The 22,112-nt window shown below is 38.4% G+C and overlaps 1 protein-coding gene across 8 annotated transcripts in view; it reads left to right on the top strand.

Annotated features, from left to right (window-relative positions):
• The window catches only part of LOC115222097 (serine/threonine-protein kinase PAK 1), a 217,639-nt gene that overhangs the window by 182,711 nt on the left and 12,816 nt on the right, over positions 1-22,112 (top strand). For 6 of the 8 annotated variants that reach the window (XM_036511203.1, XM_036511204.1, XM_036511205.1 and 3 more), the window contains 11 exons: positions 9,081-9,190; positions 11,222-11,384; positions 12,634-12,707; positions 14,128-14,232; positions 15,229-15,404; positions 16,654-16,840; positions 16,966-17,058; positions 18,060-18,159; positions 19,228-19,324; positions 20,450-20,549; positions 21,540-21,677. In XM_036511203.1, coding sequence (XP_036367096.1) covers positions 9,081-9,190; positions 11,222-11,384; positions 12,634-12,707; positions 14,128-14,232; positions 15,229-15,404; positions 16,654-16,840; positions 16,966-17,058; positions 18,060-18,159; positions 19,228-19,324; positions 20,450-20,549; positions 21,540-21,677 — 1,343 coding nt within the window. Of the gene's footprint in view, positions 1-8,877; positions 8,954-9,080; positions 9,191-11,221; positions 11,385-12,633; positions 12,708-14,127; positions 14,233-15,228; positions 15,405-16,653; positions 16,841-16,965; positions 17,059-18,059; positions 18,160-19,227; positions 19,325-20,449; positions 20,550-21,539; positions 21,678-22,112 lie in introns of those variants that run through there. The other 2 variants (XM_036511206.1, XM_036511202.1) reach the window with 2 other exon arrangements.

Below are 22,112 nucleotides of genomic sequence, written 5' to 3'. Positions count from 1 at the left end.
TGGCAAAAAGCCATTGAGTCAAGTTAATAGATGCTCCATGGAAGGACTTGAGGCTGATATTTTGAGGAGATAAGAGTACTGATACTTCATAGAGGGACAAGAGTAATTAGTATGCTGCAGAGGAATAAGAATACCAACACACTGGGAAGACAAATGTTTTGATACTCTGTGAAGAGACAAGCTAACTGGTGGTACTCTGTGGAGAGACAAGAGAACTCCTGTTGCTAGTAAAATCCTCCTTTAGAGAGAAATGGATATTTTTGTGATGTTTTGAAATACTTAAAAAAGAATATTCATTCTGTCAATGTAAATAGGTGGAGGAGTGGCTGTGTGGTAAGTAGCTTGTCTACCAACCACATGGTTCCGGGTTCAGTCCCACTGTGTGGCACCTTAGGCAAGTGTCTTCTACTATAGCCTCGGGCTGACCAAAAAACCTTGTGAGTGGATTTGGTAGACGGAAACTGAAAGAAGCCCATCGTATATATATGTGTATATATATATATATGTATGTGTGTATATATATATATATGTATGTATGTGTGTATATGTTTGTGTGTCTGTGTTTGCTTCCCAACGACATGCACCTGAAGTTCAGTGCGACTGCATAACACCTTGTGCTAGTGTCTTCTACTCTAGGTTCAGGTTGACCAAAGCCTTGTGAGTGGATTTGGTGGATGGAAACTGAAAGAAGCCCATCATGTGTTTGTGTATGTGTGTCTATGTTTGTCCCCGCCACCAACGTTTGACAACTGGTGTTGGTGTGTTTATGTCCTTGTAACTTAGTGGTTCAGCAAAAGAGATTGATAGAATAAGTACCAGGCTTCAATAAAAGTGCTGGGGTCAGTTCATTCAGCTAAAAATTCTTCAAGGCAGTGCCCCAGCATGGCCACAGTCTAGTGACTGAAACAAGTGAAAAATATAGATGAGGAGGTGCGGAAAGGTATGTACAACTAAGCCACTTCCATATAAGGACATAAACATCATCTTAATTAATCTGCAAATGTGTTCAGCTTGTCCATCGTGTTACATGAGTATCTTAAGTAGATCTTTCTTAAAGCAACAGCCTTGAAGTCGTGAAGAGTGGCTTGAGAAAGTAATGCAATGACATGATTGTTTTAAACAAACACACTGGTTATAACACCATCACCGTCTCCAACGACACAACAACAAAATTGATAGGTACCTTATTACATGACTGGGTACCAACCAGAGTCAGTTAGACTTATTAGGTTTCTTGTCTTGTTTTCCTTTTTGTTTTTTAGAGTAATTTATTACCTATTTCTTTACTACCCACAAGAAGCTAAACATAGAGAGGACAAACAAGGACAGACATAGGTATTAAGTCGATTACATCGACCCCAGTGCGTAACTGGTACTTTATTTATCGAACCCGAAAGGATGAAAGGCAAAGTTGACCTCAGCGGAATTTGAACTCAGAACATAACGGCAGACGAAATATGGCTACACATTTCTCCTGGCGTGCTAACATTTCTGCCAGCTTACCGCCTTACTATTTATTACCATGACGATGATGATGATGGTGATGATGATGATAGTGGTTGTGGTGGCAGAAATGAAGAGAACAGCTATTTTGTCATTCTTATGCTGACTCCCACACACACACACACACACACACACACTACTATTACCACTGCTACTAGCACCGGTCCAAATTCTGTGAAAGACCTTTATTCAAAAGTTCCAACTAATAAAACATGCTGGGATGAAATGGTGTCCTGCCTTTGAGACACAAGAAATGACATTTCAGGTTGGATATAAACAGATGGATTATGACAACCACTGACTTATGATGTACAAATTACCAGGTGATTTAGTCCTACTGCGTGGTATCTTGGGCAAGTGCCTTCTACTATAGCCTCAGACTGACCAAAGCCTTGTGAGTGGATTTGGTAGACAGAAACTGAAAGAAGCCCATCGTATATATATATATATATATATATATATACTTTATTTTAAGCAGCAGAAAATTCAACAAAATCTGTTACTCTGAGTTTCTCGTTGCCGTTCATCAGACAGTTTTTGCTAGCAAAAACTGTCTGATGAACGGCAATGAGAAACTCAGAGTAACAGATTTTGTTGAATTTTCTGCTGCTTAAAATAAAGCATATTACTCTACCACTGGTATTTGAGTACTCTTTTTTCCACCTTGTTTCACATTTATGTGTTTACTCCGGTATATATATATATGTATGCTTATGTATGAGTCTTTGTGTCTGTGTTTGTCCACCACCCCCACCATCGCCTGTTAGCTGGTGTTGGTGTGTTTATGTCCCCATAACTTAGCAGTTCAGGAAAAGAGATTGATAGAATAAGTACCAGGCTTACAAAGAATAAGTCCTGAGGTTGATTACTTCAACTTAAAGGCGGTGCTCCAGCATGACCACGGTCAAAATGACAAACAAGTAAAAGAATAAAAGAATAAGAGATTGTAAGGGTCATATAATCTAATTGGACCTAATTCAAGGTTTTTGTTTGTTGTGTCAGAATTTAGTGATTACAAGATCAATTGGTTTCAGTATTTGCTTGGCATTTACCTTATCATTGGATCTGTCACACACACACACACACACACATTTAATACCTGTTAAGCTGAACACATCAGATAAGATTTCCCTGCTTTGAAGTGGTCTAAATTAACACCTTCCATTAAAATTTCATGTCAGTTTGTGTTTCAAAGACCAGCTTATGCTAAGTTTTTTTTACTAAATCCTTAATTAATTTCAGAATTAACCCAAATGCAGTGCATTTCGACAGAAATATGGTAACAAAAGGGTTAATTTGATTTTTTTTTTTTTTTTTTTTTTTTTTGCAAATCAGAATTTAGGATATATAAGTTTATTGTATTTTTCCTCATTAACCTCTCAGAGGCTGTGGGTGAGAAATGTAGGAGTTTCCTATTTATTTATTCCATGCCATTCTTTAAAAAAAAAAAAAAATGTCTTGTGTTATTTAATCCTTCCACTTTTAACTAATTGAGCGAGGAAGAATTTGCACAAATTTACATATGGTTTGGCCCTTGGATGTAAAAATGTTTAACGCTCCATGCGTGCACGTGATTCGTGTTTTGTGAGAGCTGCGTAGGTTTTATGGCTTCCGAATGCATTTTACTACAATATGATATTTGCTTCCTTTACTTTGTTTTCCTCTGTTCCATGTTTCTGATTCACCACCAGCCCTGCCGTCCCCTTAGACGCTTCTTCAACACTGTATGGTTCCCTACATTGATTCTGATTAAAACTTTCTCCCTTATCCTTACATCTAATCAGTGACTGCTGAGTTAAGGAGCCAACAACTGCAGCGGCAGCAGCAGCGGTAAATAGGACATTAGTCATTGAAGGGAACAGCAGTTTGGTTCCTTATTTAATGTTCAGATATTCAAACAAGGTTTCAGAAAAGAAAAAAGGCTGCAGTAAGGAGGAGGAGAAGTGGGGGTACCTTTTTCCCCCCATTTAACAGCCCCCCCCCCCACCCAAATCGAAACTACTTCGGAGATGTTCTTGATGTTGGAATTAACCTAATAAAACAGTTTTAAGCTATGAAATTTAATTTTTCTCAGGATTTCGTTGAATTTCTTTCCCCACTCCTACTTGCGTGTGTGTGCGTATGCATGTGTGTGTGTGTGTGTGTGCATGTGTGTGTGTGTGGTTTCTTCACTGTTCTCCTTCACATGCTCCCTTTGAAGGGTTCACTCCCATTCATTAATTTCTGCAAAGGAATTGATTAAAGAGAAACAAAGGGGGGTTATACTCTTTGCTCTGTTCTACCCTGTTAAATAATTATCGATCCTGCCACAAACTAACCCCTCCGTGCCGCCTCCCGTTTTCTCGCAGCATCCACTGACAGCTGTTGGTGCTCCCCTTATTACCTGCAGAGGGAGCACAGCACAGCACAACCAGCCTCTCTTGCTTTTTGCAGTCTTCAATTTCATTTTCACCCATTCAGAGCTTCATCATTTTCGAAAACCCTTCACGAAACACCAACAGTGGATAATTCATCCACAACACTATCTCTTCCTCTTTCTCTCTGAGCTATTGTTGGTGGTAGTCTTTATGCTGTACTTAACCCCTTCTGCATTAGTCTAACATGCTGTACAGTTTTTATTATAAACACTGAATTCGACTCTTCCTCGCCACCACCGCTACCACATTCCCAGATTTTTAAAATATTTTTTGAATATTTTCAGTGTGATTATTTACAAGCTATTTCGTTATGTGAACGTGTGTGTGTGTGAGAGAGAGAGAGATAGAGAGAGAGAGAACATGTGTTTATGTGAGTGCGCATGTATGTATGTGAGCTTATGTGTGTGTGCACGCACGTGAATGTATGTATGTGCATGTATGCATGTGTGTGTGTGTATGCATATGTTTGTGGTTGATGTGTAAGCATGTATGGTTTCACATTTATGAACATCTATGTCTCTGATGGGGGGTGGGGTGTTTGTGGAGGATAACCAGTATTTTGTGAGTGAATTTGGAAGCTGGAAACTATGTGGAAGCCCATCATATCGTGTGTCTATATCTTTGTCTTTGTCCCTCACGACCACCACCACTGCTTGACAACCAGTGTTAGTTTGTTTACATTCCTGTAACTTACCAGTTCAGCAAAAGAGGATGATGGAATAAGTTTCAGGCTTAAAAACAAGCCCTGGGGTCAATTTGTTTGACTAAACCCTTCAAGGCAGTGCTCCAGCATGGTCACAGTCCAATGATTGAAACGAGTATAATGCAAATGTTCTTCACCCTCACTTGCAGCATTCATTCCAGCTCCCTACTCTTTTGGAGTTCAAATCCTGCTGAGCTCTGCTTCTCCTTTCAGGATTGATAAAAAAGGGACCAATCCATGGTTGTTGCAAGTTACTGGTTTGCAAAAATTACAGGGACCAAATTAGTGAATTGGTTAGACAGGCAGCAGTTGACAAGAGCAATCATCAACGTAGGGCAACTGGGTCAAAATCTAAAACATTTGGCAAAAAGCTAGCAGCAGAAAGAAATAGAGGTTGGGAACAAAGCTGGCTTCACTGGGACCCTGGTCAATTTGGAAGCCATTCCAAAAGCCCTCTCAGACAGATTTTAGGTGGTTGCTTCGTTCATTCGAGGGCACTGCAACACTTGCTCGGTGGTCAAAGTAAATAGTCATCTTCCAGAACTATTCCACGTCGTATGTCCCATCCCACTAAGTTACCCCCTTCTCACTTCTTCTGGTTCATTGCTGGTTCTTGGGTCGTTACTGCAGAACATGGGACTTTTCAACTGGGTGAACCAAGAGGGCTTTTGAAGTGGAGCCAATCAGCACCATTCGGTGATCTACCTAACCAAGTTGGTGGGCTTGCATCCCTTGTATCCTCCTCATCAGCTACCCCAGTGGCAATTAAAGGGATCATTATCATCAACGATTAATTCAATGTTTTCAATAGTCTCAGGTGATGTTTTGTCTCTATGCTGCAGGCTTTTTGTAAGAATTTTTTTTTTTCTGGTGTTATTGTTATGTTGTGTCAAAAGGCGGCAAGAGCTGGCAGAAACGTTAGCATGGTGGGTGAAATGCTTTGCGGTATTTCGTCCGCCATTACATTCTGAGTTCAAATTCTGCTGAGGTCGACTTTACCTTTCATCCTTTCAGGGTCGATAAATTAAGTACCAGTTATGCACTGGGGTCAATATAATCGACTTAATCCGTTTGTCTCTCCTTGTTTGTTCCCTCTGTGTTTAGCCCCTTGTGGGTAGTAAAGAAATAGGTATGTTGTGTCAGCTTGTAATATAGAACGTTTGCTGTGTGAGTTGAACACTGTTTTTTTTGTTGTTGTTTTTCTTTCATTAGGTGATACTTTTTACATGTTTATTGTGAATTGTGTTTTAGTTATCCATTAGGTGACGATTGTGTAGAATGCGTGTTGTGTGGTGTTGTTGGTAGTCGTGGTGGGTGGTGGTCGTGGTGCATAAATGTTGCTTTAACCAAGGAGTTGAATCTTTCAAATTCACTGTGCTCCATTCTTGGCAATTCAAGACTGTTAATTATCTTCTTCAGACCTTTCATTAAGTAACTTTTTTGTAGAACTCGTAGAGTGAAATGTGGTGGAGTAAAACGTGACAGTGATGAGGGGGCCTTCACCCACACACGGAATTTTGACGAAAGTGACGTCAATTAAAATTAAACTAACAGTAAATGGTTTAAAAAAATAAAAGTGTCTTCACCACTGTTCGGTTTAATAAGTTAACTAAACGATAGTGTTGATAAATGAAAACAGTCATCTGCAATAATTACCTAATCTATAATAATGGGCTATTTTTAAACATTCGTTTGAGTCATTTTAGGTTACACAAGTTATTTTTGTACTTTCCCTTCATTATTATTAGTTTCATTTTAATTGACGCCGCTTTAGTTAATGATTACCTTACGTGTGTGTGTTTAGTTTTATTTCGATGGTACCGTCACGTCTCTTCACAAACTAACCATTGCTGTTCGTCTTCTTTTTTCTTTTTCGAAGCTGTTTCTGATGCCTGGGGATTCCATATCTGTTCTGCTATTACCTCTGTGGAAGGAGATAAAATCTATTTTTTGTCATTATCTTATTTATTTATTCTTGGTTTCTCATTTTTCCCGTTGACATATCATTTAATATTTTTAGAATGTGTATGGGTTGGCGGCTTAATTACTTCATCAGAAAACAATGAGTTAAAAGTTTATCTGCCTCCTCTATAAAGAAATCTTGCCTTGCTTTTATACATATACACACACCAACAGTCAAAACTCCCTCGAATCACACAGCTACCGACTTACACCAGGAAATGTGACATTACATCATGCAGTCTGTCATAATACGGCGTGGTCACATATGGAATGCCTCTTCGGTCAGAGTGAACGACCTGGGCTAAGAAAAAAAAATACAATAGAGGTGTTCGTAGTGTTTTAGACATGACATATGCCTCAGTAATAATAATAATGTGTGTGCTGAATATAGTCGAATATAAATTGTGTTTGAATAGTAGTTGTTGTTCATGTCAGATAAAGACCAATTACTTCCTAATCTCGGTCCCTTTTAATCCCCGCGCTCTCTCGTCAACTAGGGTAGTGAGAAAACACGTCGGTACTGTTCTGACTACTAAATACAATGTGGTAACAATAATCCTTTCTATTACAAGCATAAGATAAGGCCCGAAATTTTAGGGGAGAGTGCTAGTCAATTACATCGACTCTAGTTCTCAACTGGTACTTATTTTATCGACCCCCGAAAGGATGAAAGGGCGTGGTCGACTGGCGGAAATTGAACTCAGAACGTAAAGCCGGAAGAAATGCCATTAAGCATTTTGTTCGATGCGCTAACGATCCTACTAACCCGAATGATAAGTTAGAAAACTTGTATTAAGAAAAGTTCCCTCTCATTAGTATTTTAAATCAAAAGCGGACAAGGGAGATAACCCTCGTAAAATCAGTTGATAGAAATTTTTTTTAAACACTACAAAATTTAAGGACATCTAAAGCCAGTTCGACCTGTTTCAGTCTTATTAGACCTCATTTATGAAACATATCAACATATATATAAAGGAGAAAGTTCCTTAGCGGCGTGTTCTACATGCTGAGTACAAATATAGTTTTAAACATGAGTTTAACGGATTTAGTTATCTGCTGTATTAGCTGTAATGAATAGGTTTGCATTTACAGTTATGGTACATTCCACAGGCTTCCGCACAGATACCATCTATTCGAATTCACCCGTAATGCTTTGATCGACACACGATTATGGTAGAGGATACATGCTTAATATTCCAGACAATGAGATAAAATCTGGGACCTCATAATTGCGAAACAAACTTCTTAACTTCTCAGCCATAAGTGCAGGTTATGTCTTCTGTTTTAAGGGACCAATGGTTTTAACGCAGTAATCTACAACGTAGTCCAACCGAACTATAAAAAACCCTTTCAATGTTTTGAGGATCTACAGCAAGTTTCTTAAGACTGGGGCACTGCATTAAAAAACTTTTGTCGAACTTATCGACCCCCAGCACTATTTTTCTTTTTTTGTAAAGCTTGTTACTTATTCTATCTGTCTCTTATACCGAAGCGCTAAGTTACGGGAACATAAAAAACACTCATGCACACAATGTATGTCTTATACAATGCATAAATAAATTTCTTAATTTTAAATATTTACACCCTTTTGTTCCATTAAGTTTTTCTAATGAGTTTTGCAGATTATCTGCTGAAACCAGTTGTGTATCACTGGTTTAGAGTTTATGTTTAGTAATTCTGAACAAAGAACATTTTCACCCTTAATTTAGCATTGTTAACGACAGAGAACATCGAAAAGTTCCTTCAATATAATGATAATGGTTCTTCTACAAAATGCTATCGGTCAGTATTTTTTGCAGTTCTTGTGTCCGGAAATATGTTTAGAACTCTGCTGAGCTGAACAGAGGAATTAGATAGGTTACAGGAAACCAAACAGGAATGTTGGCGATGGACTGAATTGCTTGAAGCCAGCCATCTCTGTCTGTAAAGTGCAAAAAATAGCATATCTTCAGATGACTACGGATATACATTCTGACCTATTGACACGGCTTTCACCTTCTGTTCTCTCTCATTGCTATACTATTTTCACAGCCATTAACCCACATCTCTTCCTCAGTTCTTTCTTAGACCCGGTTTGCTCCTAACCAATTCCTGTGTGTCGTCATTTGTCGGTAGACTTTGTTACCGCCACACGTTATCAACCTATCTATTTTGGGCTTGTCTGATATTTTGTTTTGTTGGTCTAATGTTTACATCTGTCATTATCAGATGATATAGTAAGTTACCTTGTTGTGATAAGAAACCTATATTGAAAGCTAATCCTAACTGGCTGATTCGACATTAAGTATTTCTTTTGGCTCTCGTCTTATGGATCTCTTCCAGGACTTCTTTGCAGTCAATCTCCTTTGTTTCAGATTCCCTATAAATAGTAAATTTATTTCCTACTTGATTATATAATCATCATGTTGCCTTTATATCTCGTTATTTTGTTATATGTTTAATGGCTATTTGAGATCATTATATTCATATATGTGTATACACTTTTTGTTTTTCAGGCAACAAGATAGCCAAAATCAAGGAAAATGAAAAACCAGTTATATCACACCCCTCGAACTTCGAGCACACCGTTCATGTCGGCTTCGACCCTCACACAGGAGAATTTACTGTATGTACTTTATATACGCACACACGTTTAAACACGATTATCGCTGATTATCAATCATATACATAACACTAGTTTGAATTTGAAAGCAAAATATAAACCCTGCTCTTTCATGATACGTTATTTTGACCTTTTTAAATGTCCCCTCTGGCGATCCTTCGGTATAGGTACCTTAAGTACCGGAAATGGCTTTATTTACATTTCTGAGGATAACAGAAACCCTTTTCTCCCACCCCTAATACAAACCCTAATCCTAAGCCCCCATATATATATATATAATATATATATATATATATATATATATGTTTGTTTGTACTCCACCTGCCTTCGTCTTATGTTTATTTTCGTAAGCTTCCCGTTATATATATATATATATATATATATATATATATATATATAAACCCTTTCTTGAAATGTATCCGGTACCTATACCGAAGTTACGCCTGTCCCTCTTAATAAAGTGCTGGAATAGCTGTCCTCCAAAACCCCTTACCTCATGGGGAAAATATATGGAAATAGGAGACGAATCTTTTTATATTATTGAAATTTTACCCCTTTCTTTCCCCATAAGGTATGGAAATTCGAAGGACAATCTATTTCAAAGCTCCAACAGAGAGCCTTAAATAATGTAATCGTATGATGTAAAAAGCAGACCGTTATAAATGTTCCTCTTTTATTTGACATGTATATTCAGTCCTGGGCCCAAAGAGTTCGATATTTCAAACTTAACCTTGTTTGGTATTTTATTTTTGTCGCCACTAATAACATCCTCGACTCGTCCTTATTAATTAGCAAACAAATTTTTTTTAATCTCCCTGAACGAAATTCCTGTTTCAAACATGATTCAATTTCTAGACGTCATCACTGTGCCAGGTTCATGCGGAAGTCTCTTTATTTGTCAGATACAGATACATGTGAATTTACGAATGTGTGGAGGATAAATATAATATGTGTACGCGCGTGTATAGACGCACAGGCATATAATATAATGAAATTATTGTATACAGTGCTCAGGTGCCCCACAACATGTACATACACTCAGCACATTTTTGCTTTGGATTTTCCGTTTATCTAACAAGAGGCACCGTTTACTCATAACCTCTTAAATATACATATCCGCTATCACTCAATTCCCGTTTTCAGGACACATGTCGTGTAATTTACGAAATGTTTTACTTTCACTAATTGATAGCAATGGGTTTGGGGGGGAATTTATGAAAATGTATTCAGTTCTGTTACAGGAGTGGACAACGTATTTTCTATGTTGTACACGTTGCTAAGGACTTCTTAGGTAGATATAGGACTGAGAGGGAGTGAAGTATAACAGAAAGGTTTGGTTAATATTGTAACTATAGTTTTCGTCGCATGTTTAATGTCAGAAAATGTTGGGAAAGAATTTATAGAAATTTCCATTTTACGATTCGTACATAATCGCTAGAGACTAAGAGTTCCTTGACAAGGGAGATAATATTTGCCTGGCGCAGTGGTTCACGCGAGCAAAATGGTATCTGGGTGGGGGGATCCACAGTAGTTTTTTTTTTTAAGGATTCGTGAATGTGTGAAAAACAAAATACAAACTTTGAAAGAAATATCTGTAAAACTAGTTCTTAAATATCGAATGGCGATGGGGTCCACCAAGGTAAAATAGTAATCAGAGGGGTCCATAGGTAAAACATAAAATAATAATAATATTAATAATGAAATTATTGTATACAGCGCTCAGGTGCACCACAACTTGTCAAAAGTGCGTATAAAGCATATGCAGTAATGTACAAATGTCTGGGAAGCGAACAGTGTATGAGTCAGATACATGCTTGCGTGTGTATGGAGGGGAGAAAATCAGGTGTAGTGTTGGCGAATCTCAGGAAGCATGGACGTTTTGAAGTATAGTTGAAAACCACTAGAGATAGTGTCTTTTTATATTGTATTAAAATTGAAACTCCCTGAGTAATAAAACCAGGAAAGTTGATGCTTGAATTAAATTAATTTTTAATAATTGTTATTAATTTGTTGTCTTTTTTTTTCCTTCATTAGGGCATGCCAGAATCCTGGGCGAAGTTATTACAAAACTCCAATATATCTAAACTGGAACAGAAGAAAAACCCACAGGCTGTCCTCGATGTACTTAACTACTACGATAACTCTACAAAAGAGAAAAAAGAATCCAAATATATGCATATTAAACAGTCGAGTAGTAGTAAGTATCTAATGTGTGTGGATACATATAGGGGGTACCCCACCCGGAATATAATAATGGGTACTACTTCAGAAACCACTATAGGGATGTCACTTATTGGATCAAAGGCCTCCATTTGTCTCATAAGATTATGATGGATCTGCAACTAGAAAGACTAGAAAGTTCCTCTGCATGATGCAGGTTTTTATGTGCACAAGTCTATTCTCTCTATGTTATTGATGTCATCCAAGGGAATGGCAGGGTTGGATACGACTTGAGATCAGTGTTGTCACAAGTATTGTTGTCAGAATGCAAAAAGCCGGAACAAATATTGCAAGGCATCTTGCCTGATCCCTTAACAATTTCACCAATCTTCCTCCTTTGGCTGGTACATTCACCCCGGAAATATGAACAGCAAATTTCTCCAATGTGAGATTTGAACTCAGAACACATGGAGCTAAAACACATACCAGAAGACATTTTATGCCACATTCTAACAACTCTGCCTTTTTGGAATATCATGTCTTAGATATATATAGATAGGGATTTCATATCTTGGATAAACATTGCAGTACAATACCTTGGATACATCATGATACTGAAAATATTGGAGAGCTTGCCTTTATGATTGACCTTTTGGTCAGCTTGAGGTTATGGCAGAAGTCACTTGCTCAAAGTGTCACACAATGGTGAACTTCTCTCGTTACCTTCTTTATAGTTAGACTCCATAACATTTCTGTGGATGTTTTGTTCACTAAGGAGAGAGGTTTTGTCACGATCGTCTTTGTATTGTGCATGTTTGGTCACCGAGAGGAAATACTTACTAAAGGGGAGGTAGTTCAGTTGTCTTCTCTTAGCTCCTATCTTTTTTTTTTCCTTTAAGATTTTTGTCAAGGGAAGGAAGGTAGTATCCATGACCCTTTTCAGGACCCATGACTAGTGGAAGGAAAGGAGGTACTTATCCTCATCCTTGACACTCGAGGTCCTGGTGGTGGTCTTAAACCAAACGATGGGAAATATCTCAGTCCTTGTGGTTCTTAATCGCCCCCCCCCTGTAGTCCTCACTAACATCGTCTTTGTAGCCTTCTCTGCCACCTTGATCCATATTGTCCTAGCTACACTGCCCATGGGGTCTTAGCTGTCCATTCCATCCGTATAGTCCTAACTATCCCTGATCCTTGTGGTCCAAGCTGATCCAAACCTTCAGGGTTGGATTTCTAATCATCCAGTTGTGAACTAAGCATATTTATGATTTTATTTACTTCTTTTGCATCCTCAGGTTCAAGCTCAAGCTCTGTTCGACCAAGCTTCTCAGACAAATTTGGAACCACTCATGTGATATGTGTAAGTAACTATATGTATATGTATGTATATATCTATTTGTAGGTGTTGGGGCATATCCATTTTTGCTTCAGTTATTCAAGAACAACTTTCATTTTTAATATTATCCTTAAGCCTATTTATTGTTAATAATTCCTGACACTTCAGTGTTATACTCTCATAGTAAGAATACCACAAGATTTGAAATTCAGTGTTTATATATGTATAAGGTAAAGTTGAGGTGAATAGCATTCATCTATTCAATACTTATCAAAATATCACAGAATACTTTGGTTTAGGGAGGCAATTCCAGAGTGCATTGACCAGTATTGACAAGTCAAAAAATATTCACTCTCATCTCCCCTACACATATAAGACATAAATTTAAGCATTTCATATACACTCTGGTGAATTCAAAACAAACACAACTAGTCTTGTAAGTGCCATCATCTAAATGAACACACCTGCACACACACGTATAATTTTGTACACGTGCAAGTGTGGCTGTGTGATGGAAGTTTGCTTCCCAACCACATGGTTCTGGGTTCAATCCCACTGCATGGCACTTTCAGCAAGTGTCTTCTACTGTAGCTCCCACCTGACCAAAGCTCTGTAATGAATTTGGTAGACAGAAACTGAAAGAAGCCCATCAACGCATCAAGCCTGGTACTTATTCTATCAGTCTCTTTTACGAAACTGCTAAGTTACAGGGATGTATACACACCAATGCCAGTTGTCAAGCAATGGTGAAGGACAGACACTCACACACATATGTATGGATAGATAGATTGTCTGTCTAACAAATCCACTCACAAGGCTTTGGTTAGCCTTTGGTTGATGCTGATGAACAACTGTTGAAGGATCACTGTTTAGTTCTTCTGTGACTTATCATTATTTTACATGAACCCATTTCTATAATAGCCTTTAATTGGTCGTTAATTGTAGAAGATTGTCCACAAGGCTTTGGTTGATTCTGATGACTTTTGTCATCCTGTGATGGGTTGTTTTAATCCACTTATGGAACGAATCACTATATCACTCTATTGACATGATTCATCAGTGTTTGTCGGGTGGGGAAGCCCTTATCTAATTCTGTTTGGGTGTGTGTCAAAATAACCAGGGTAGTTTTCCTGTATTGTATCAGTAATCTTAAAGGAAACTCTGACTGCCTTTATTCTCCTTATTGAAAAACTTGTTATAAACTCCTACGGCTTCTTGAAGGTCCCTTCATTACAATAACTTATGCCCAGTGACATCTTTTTGTCTTTCCTCCCCTCCCTTATTATCAGTTTTCTAGTATCTCATAACCTCTCAAGGCAACTTTCCAACGTAGTATTCCTCTCCTGTTCTCCCATTTATATTAGACATTTCTACTTATCTACACGTTAATGTTTAATGCAAGAGTGCTCACCGCTTCTTTCTTTTTGTACGTGTGTTTTTGTAGCCTAAAACTGAAAACTCAGCTCCCACTACTCCTGAGGAGGAAGAAGAGGAAGAGGAAGAGGTACCTCCTCCAATTACTACCAGACCTGATAAAACAAAATCTATTGTAAGTATTACCCGGGTGGCTTGTATACTTTTGATGATATGAAACAGAGATGGTGTAAAGCAGTGCTATGCAACCAGTATGCTGTGGCACACTGGTGTGCCACGACACAATCCTACATGTGACTTATCATTATTCTACATGAACCCATTTCTATAATAGCCTTTAATTGGTCGTTAATTGTAGAAGATTGTCCCCAACCTTCCTCAGTTCTCACTATGAAATTTTTACAACTTAGCATCAAGCAGTATGGTCATCACAGATCCTCCTCCATGTTTAACAGTTGGAAGAAGGCAGTCTGGATCAAATGCTTCTTTTGGCTGTCTCCACACGTATATTCGGCCAGTGGTCGGAAGTAAAACAAAGGATGACTCATTCAAGAAAATAACATTCTTCCACTGCTCTAGGGACCAATTCTGTAGGTTTTTACTCCACTCTAAACACTTTGCAACATTTGATTTTGAAAGTAGTGGTTTTCTGATTGCAGCCCTCTCATGAAATCCAGCTTTGTGCAGCTCCCAGTGAACAGTTTTTGTGGAAACTGGGTTCTCGAGGTGGTCATTAAGCTCTGCAGTAATTTTGGGAGCTGTACTTTTGTGATCCTTTCTAACAATTCACATAAGAGTCTGATAGTCCCTATCTGAAAGTTTTTGGGAGGGTTCTATGAGGAGGTTTTTTCCTTTTTCTCAAAGGCTGTCATTACTTTCAAGACAGTACTTCTTGATACACCAAACATTTCAGCTGCTTTCATTACTCTAGTGCCTGCCATATGAACACCAACTATTTGACCTGTTTGAATGTCCAATAGATCTGTCATTTTAAAGAATTTTAATTACCTTTTTCTGATGATATCTGAAAAGCAACAGCAATTTTAGCAAAACATATCAAGCAACGCTAATAATAAACGAAAAAACATAAATTATGATGCTAAGTGTTTCCGTTATTTTGTCCAACCCCTGTATATAAATATATATATGTATGTATGTATATCCTTTCCAGTATACTAAACCAATTGAGCCTGAAGACAAGACCAATGGTGCTACACAAGGTGGTCAGAAGGAGAAGCCGAAGAAGAAGAAGATGAGTGATGAAGAAATTGTAGAAAAACTGCGGACCATAGTAACTATAGGAGACCCAAATAGGAAATATACAAAAATGGAAAAAATTGGTCAAGGGTAAGTTCTATCTGCCGCCGCCGCCACCACCACATTAATTTCAGAACCTTCATTATAGTTAAGAGTGTCGTGTTTATAAACACTATCATAACATCATCATCATCATCACCATTGTAGCCAAAACATCTTAGTTGGTGACTTCTCTGAGTTAATAAGGTCAAAATAATATTGAAATATGTCCAGTGTTGTCTTCCATACTTATCAGGAAAATTAAAACAATATTCATCCTTGATTAATATTGTCCCCCCCCCCCACCTCACTGTATAATTCATAATACTCATTGTCATCTCCATTTGACTTCCACTTCTCCATGCTTGCATGGGTCAGATGGAATTTGTCGAGTCAGCTATTTTTATAGTTGGGTGCCCTTCCTGTTGCCAACCTTCACTCGTTTTTGAAGCAAGGCAATACTTCCCTATAGTCAGGTGTGTTTTTCATGGATGACTAGAAATGAACAACACTACTTACAACCATCACATGATGTCTTGGCAAGGGAACACACAAACACGTACCTTATACATATACTTAAATGCATACTTACACACACACACAATGGGTTTCTTTCAGGTGCCATGTAGTGGGATTAAACCCAAGACCAAATGGTTAGGAAGCAAGCATCTAAACCTCACAACCACACCTGTGTTCTCAAGGTGTTATTCTATTTGCTGCTGCCCTCAGCACCACATCACTAATAGTCAACACCTCCATTATAATAGTGACGTGTTTGTAAATGCTACCATATCACCATCATGATCATCATCATGTTTTATTTTTCATACTCTCTGTATTGAATAGTTTGGCTCTAACTAACCTTTGAAATATAGCAATGGTAGAATATGTACCAGTAATATACTGTAGTCAGTGTCAACATCTATATCTCTTATGTTGGTTTCGATTTAATAGCAATTTAATGATCATAGACCCTGCCTACTCTCTGGCATTCTAATTGTTTTATCCTCTGTTTCTCAAATGCAAAGTGTCTCATTTTAAAGAGTCCATATTTTAATTAAGACCTTTGGTTATAGCTTTAAAAACACTTTATTAGTTTTTTAAAAACAGTTCATTAGTTTATGTTACAAAGACTGTAGGAAAGTCATTTTACTAAATTTTTTAACATTGTCAATTATTTCCAAAATTAATTAAAACATTCTATAGAACTATTGGCAATGAAAGTATTAAAGTTATTTTAAGTTTCTAAAATTATTTTTGTATTCCTGTATTTATTGTTTTTATTTCGTTTTACTTTCAGTGCGTCAGGAACTGTTTTTATTGCTATAGAAATTGCAACTGGTCGGGAAGTTGCTATTAAAACAATGAATCTTTCTCAGCAGCCGAAAAAAGAACTTATTATCAATGAAATCCTCGTTATGAGGGAAAACCAAAATCCAAATATTGTAAACTATTTGGATAGTTATTTGGTTGGTGAAGAGTTGTGGGTAAGTTATTTCGTTTTATGGAATTATGTCTTGTTTATACATCACTGTATTGCTTTTCTATACAAAATAAATTGTCTTGAGACACCTGTACTAAGCTGTTACCAAATGATTATTTATATACACAGGTGGTGATGGAATATCTTGCTGGGGGTTCATTAACAGACGTTGTCACAGAAACCTGTATGGACGAAGGTCAAATAGCAGCTGTCGGACGAGAGGTAAGTAGTCAAGAGTTCACTGACTGATTTGGTTTATTACTAACACACTAGATCTTCATGCACACACTAACAATATACACCACTATTGTTTATCATTTTATGGGATTCATATTCTGTGTCTCTATCTTTATTGCCTCCACCCTCTGTCTTTCGCACCATCACATACACAATCTCTCCCTCTCACCTTTACTGTATGTCTGTGTAATGTTACAGAATATATATGTATTTCGTTTGTCTACTCATTCGTGTGTGTGTGTATACACACACACACGTAATCATCAGCAGCATTTAATGTCTGTTTTCCATGCTGGCATGGGTTGGGCAGCTTGACAAAGAATTGGCAAGGCCAGGGCCCACACCTATTGTTTGATAATTGCCAATGCACAAAACTCTCAGCCCTTTGTCAGTCAGTTGTTTCTATTAAATATTAATAAAAAATATACATCTACATAGGCGCAGGAGTGGCTGTGTGGTAAGTGGATTCAGTCCCACTGCGTGGCACCTTGGGCAAGTATCTTCTACTATAGCCTCGGGCCGACCAAAGCCTTGTGAGTGGATTTGGTAGACGGAAACTGAAAGAAGCCCGTCGTATATATGTATATATATATATATATATATATGTGTGTGTGTGTCCTCCTAGCATTGCTTGACAACCAATGCTGGTGTGTTTATGTCCCCGTCACTTAGCGGTTCGGCAAAAGAGACCGATAAAATAAGTACTAGGCTTACAAAGAATAAGTCCCGGAGTTGAGTTGCTCGACTAAAGGCGGTGCTCCAGCATGGCCACAGTCAACTGACTGAAACAAGTAAAAGAGTAAAGTAAAGAGTATATACTCATATTTAGAGTTCTAGTTTTCCTGTTTGCATCACCATACCCATAAGATACCCATAAGATACGCATCTTTTGCTTGTGTATAAGTCATTGTATTTTATGCTGAATTTTAAATGAAAATAAAAAGAACATAATTATCCTATAATTGCCATTTTCTCTTTATTTCTAGTGTTTGCAAGCCTTAGAATTTTTACATGAAAACCAAGTGATTCATAGGGATATAAAAAGTGATAATATACTTCTTGGCATGGATGGCAGTGTGAAGTTAAGTAAGTATGAGTTAAATACAAATCATCTGACTAGATACCATGTTGTACACATGTTGTATCAAACACCAAACAATTGTTGATGAAGGAATTCGTTGATAAACCTAATTTATATTTTGATCATTTTCATTGACATTAGATATATTGTCTAGAAGTTAGTAGCCATAATAAAGAATATAGACTAACACAACAGATAACTCCTTTTCCATTTGGCACAAGGCCTGCAATTTTATGAGAGTGGGCTCGTCGATTGCATCATCCCCAGTGCTCAACTGGTGTTTATTTCATCCAAAAAGGATAAAAGATAAAACAAAGTACCGCTAGGCATTTTGTCCTGCATGCTAACAATTCTGCCAGCCTTTATAATAATTAGATCAAGGAATTTTGTTGGTTTCAAATTTTGGCACAAGGCTAACAGGTTTGGGGAATGGGGCTAAGTCCATTACATCAACCCCAGTGTTCCCCTGGTACTTATTTTATCAACATCCGATAGGATGAAAAGCAAAGTCAACCACAGTGGAATTTGAACTTTGAACATAAAGAAAGATGAAGTGCCTCTCAGCATTTCGTCCAGCACGCTAACAATTCTGACCACTCACCTCCTTGTAGGCTAAGAGAGTAAAGAGTAAAAACCCTCTTCAGTCATGAATGGCCATGAGGTTGCACCTGGAAAGTTACTTTCCGAGACACAAGTCCAAGCAAGGTTGTTTATGGAAAACCCGGCAGTCACCGATGCATACCAGCCTCCCTCCTCCATGCCACCAATGTTATCCAAGGGAAAGGCAAAGGGCGATACAGCTTGGCACCAGTGACATCACAACTCAATTCTACAGTTGAGTGAACTGGAGCAACATGAAATAAAGTGTCTTGCTCAAGAACACAACTCACAGCCCGGTCCAGGAATCAAACTCACTACTTCATGATTGTGAGCCTGACACCCTGACCACTAAGCTATGTACCTTCAAACATAGTAATAACACTATCAATAAAAACAAATTTGTAAGAACGCAAAATGTTTTGTTTATTTGTACTAATTGTTTTCCCCTTTCGTTATTTTTCCGACCTGTTTAGCTGACTTTGGCTTTTGTGCCCAGTTATCTCCAGAACAAAGTAAAAGGTCTACTATGGTCGGGACCCCATATTGGATGGCCCCTGAGGTGGTTACACGGTAAGTGAAGTCCTTTTTCTTTTTTTCATTTATAATCTCTGTTGTATGAATAGATGAAGTCAATTGTATATTTAAACAATACAGTAGAGAATTCCACGAAAACAGCACGGTTGATCATCATTATCATTATCATCATCATCATTCAACGTCCACTTTTTCATGCTTGCTTTTGGCCAGACAGAATTTGTTGAGTCAGATTTTTTTCTGTGGCCAGATGCTCTTCCTGTCACCAACACTCACCTCTTTCTTGACAAGCTAATATTTCCCCACTCCTAGACACGTTTTTCACGGAAGACTGGAAATAAACTACATTGTTTGTAAGATGGTGATGTTAGTTTACTACCATCTTGTGAGGTCCCACAAGGGTACTCCCAAACACAGGCGTGCACACACACACATCATCATCATCATTTAACGTCCATTGTCCATGCTGGCATGGGTTGGACGGTGTGACCAGAGCTGGCAAATCAGGGGACTGCATCAGACCCCCGTCGGTTTTTGCATGGGTTTTACAGCTTGAAGCCCTTCCTAACACCAACCACTTCACAGAGTGTTTCGGATGCTTTTACATGGCACCACCCGGGTGCTTTTACATATCCACTGTACTGTTGGGTAGTGGGGTTCACAAGTAAAACCTATGAAACAAGCAGTCATCATCATCATCATCGTTTAACATCCACTTTCCATGCTAGCATGGGTTGGACGACTTGACTGAGGACTGGCGAACCAGATGGCCGCACCAGGCTTCAATCTTGATTTGGCAGAGTTTCTACAGCTGGATGCCCTTCCTAACGCCAACCACTCCGTGAGTGTAGTGAGTGCTTTTACATGCCACCGGCAAGGGGGCCAGTCAGGCGGTACTGGCAACGACCACGCTCGAATGTTTTTTCACGTGCCAGTAAGGCAACGCTCACGCTCAAATGGTGCCTTTTACATGTCACTGGCACAGAACATTGCACTCATATTAAGCAACTGTATACCTACTTTTGCCTACCCACTTTGTATATATATATTTATATCCATACACTCATCTTATGTATATTTAGGCTACATGGACAATTTATTGCTCAAAAATTGATGTGATATCAATGTTTAATAATTTATTTTTTCTTCTTCCTTATCCAGAAAACAATACGGTCCAAAAGTTGATATTTGGAGTTTAGGGATAATGGCTATTGAAATGATTGAAGGAGAACCACCTTATTTGAATGAAAATCCTTTAAGAGTGAGTTATTCAGTTATTTATGTGTGTGTATGTTAAGATTGGTGTTTAGAGGACATTATGACTGAGTAGATAAAGTTACTGGATTATCATCACATGGGGTCAAGAATTCAAATTCTGTTGCAGCTTTATTGTGTGTCTGAGTTTTTACATTTCATAACGGCAGTGGCAGATGCTGTTGTTGACAAAATGGTACATGGAAGACCCATTCAGCATATATCAATATGAATAAATGCACATTAAAAACATTGATAATGACGATGGTGGCGACAGCAAGGAAAATATGTGATGGAAAGTTAATAACCAAGGGAGATAATTCAATTTTTTCATCTCTTACTTGTTTCAGCCATTTGACTGCGGCCAGGCTGGAGCACCGCCTTTAGCCAAGCAAATCGACCCCAAGACTTATTCTTTGTAAGCTTAGTACTTATTCTATCGGTCTATTTTGCCAAACCGCTAAGTTACGGGGACATAAACACACCACCATCGGTTGTCAAGCATTTAATGTCCGCTTTCCATGCTAGCATGGGTTGGACGATTTGACTGAGATCTAGCAAACCAGATGGCTGCACCAGGCTCGAATCTGATCTGGCAGAGATTCTATAGCTGGATACCCTTCCTAACGCCAACCACTCTGAGAGTGTAGTGGGTGCTTTTACACGCCACCGGCATGGGGGCCAGTCAAGCGGTACTGGCAACGGCCATGCTCAAATGGTGCTTTTTATGTGTCACCTGCACAGGAGCCAGTCCAGCGGCACTGGCAACAACCTTGCTCAAATGTTTTTTCACGTGCCACCAGCACAAGTGCCCTGTATGTATAATCGTGTGTGTGTATTTGTAAGTGTATGAATGTCTATTCAGCAATGTATGTATATTTATCAGTGTATATATATGCTTATTTATCAGTGTGCATATTCAGTTTATTCCTTTTTCTTTCTGCTGTCACTTCTCTGTGTATCCAGCTTAACACTTCTACCGTTGTTCCGTTCCCAGGCACTGTACTTAATAGCAACAAATGGTAAACCAGAAATCAAAGAGAAACACAAGTTGTCACCGGTCTTCCAGGATTTCTTGGACAAATGTTTGGAGGTTGATGTTGATAAACGGGCATCAGCATCAGAATTACTTAAGGTAACAACTCCTTTATCTAATTATTTCCCCCTCACATCACCCCCCCCCTCCTGACCCCTTTTATACCAGCACTGCCAAAATGTTCCAGACCTTGTTTATATATATATGTAATCATCAAAGGTGGCGAGCTGGCAGAAACGTTAGCACGGTGGGCGAAATGCACAGCCGTATTTCATCTGCCGTTACGTTGTGAGTTCAAATTCCGCCGAGGTCGACTTTGCCTTTCATCCTATCGGGGTCGATAAATTAAGTACCAGTTGCGCAGTGGGGTCGATGTAATCGACTTGATCTCTTTGTCTGTCCTTGTTTGTCCCCTCTGTGTTTAGCCTCTTGTGGATAATAAAGAAATATATATGTAATCATCATCATTTAACAACTACTATCCATGCTGACATGGGTTTGATGGCATGACAAGAGTTGGCAAAGCCAGGGGCT

The sequence above is a fragment of the Octopus sinensis genome, linkage group LG19, assembly GCF_006345805.1.
Source record: "Octopus sinensis linkage group LG19, ASM634580v1, whole genome shotgun sequence".
Classification (NCBI taxonomy): Eukaryota; Metazoa; Mollusca; class Cephalopoda; order Octopoda; family Octopodidae; genus Octopus; species Octopus sinensis.
Note: the sequence above shows the minus strand (reverse complement) of the source record. Positions and strands in the feature narration are given on the sequence as shown.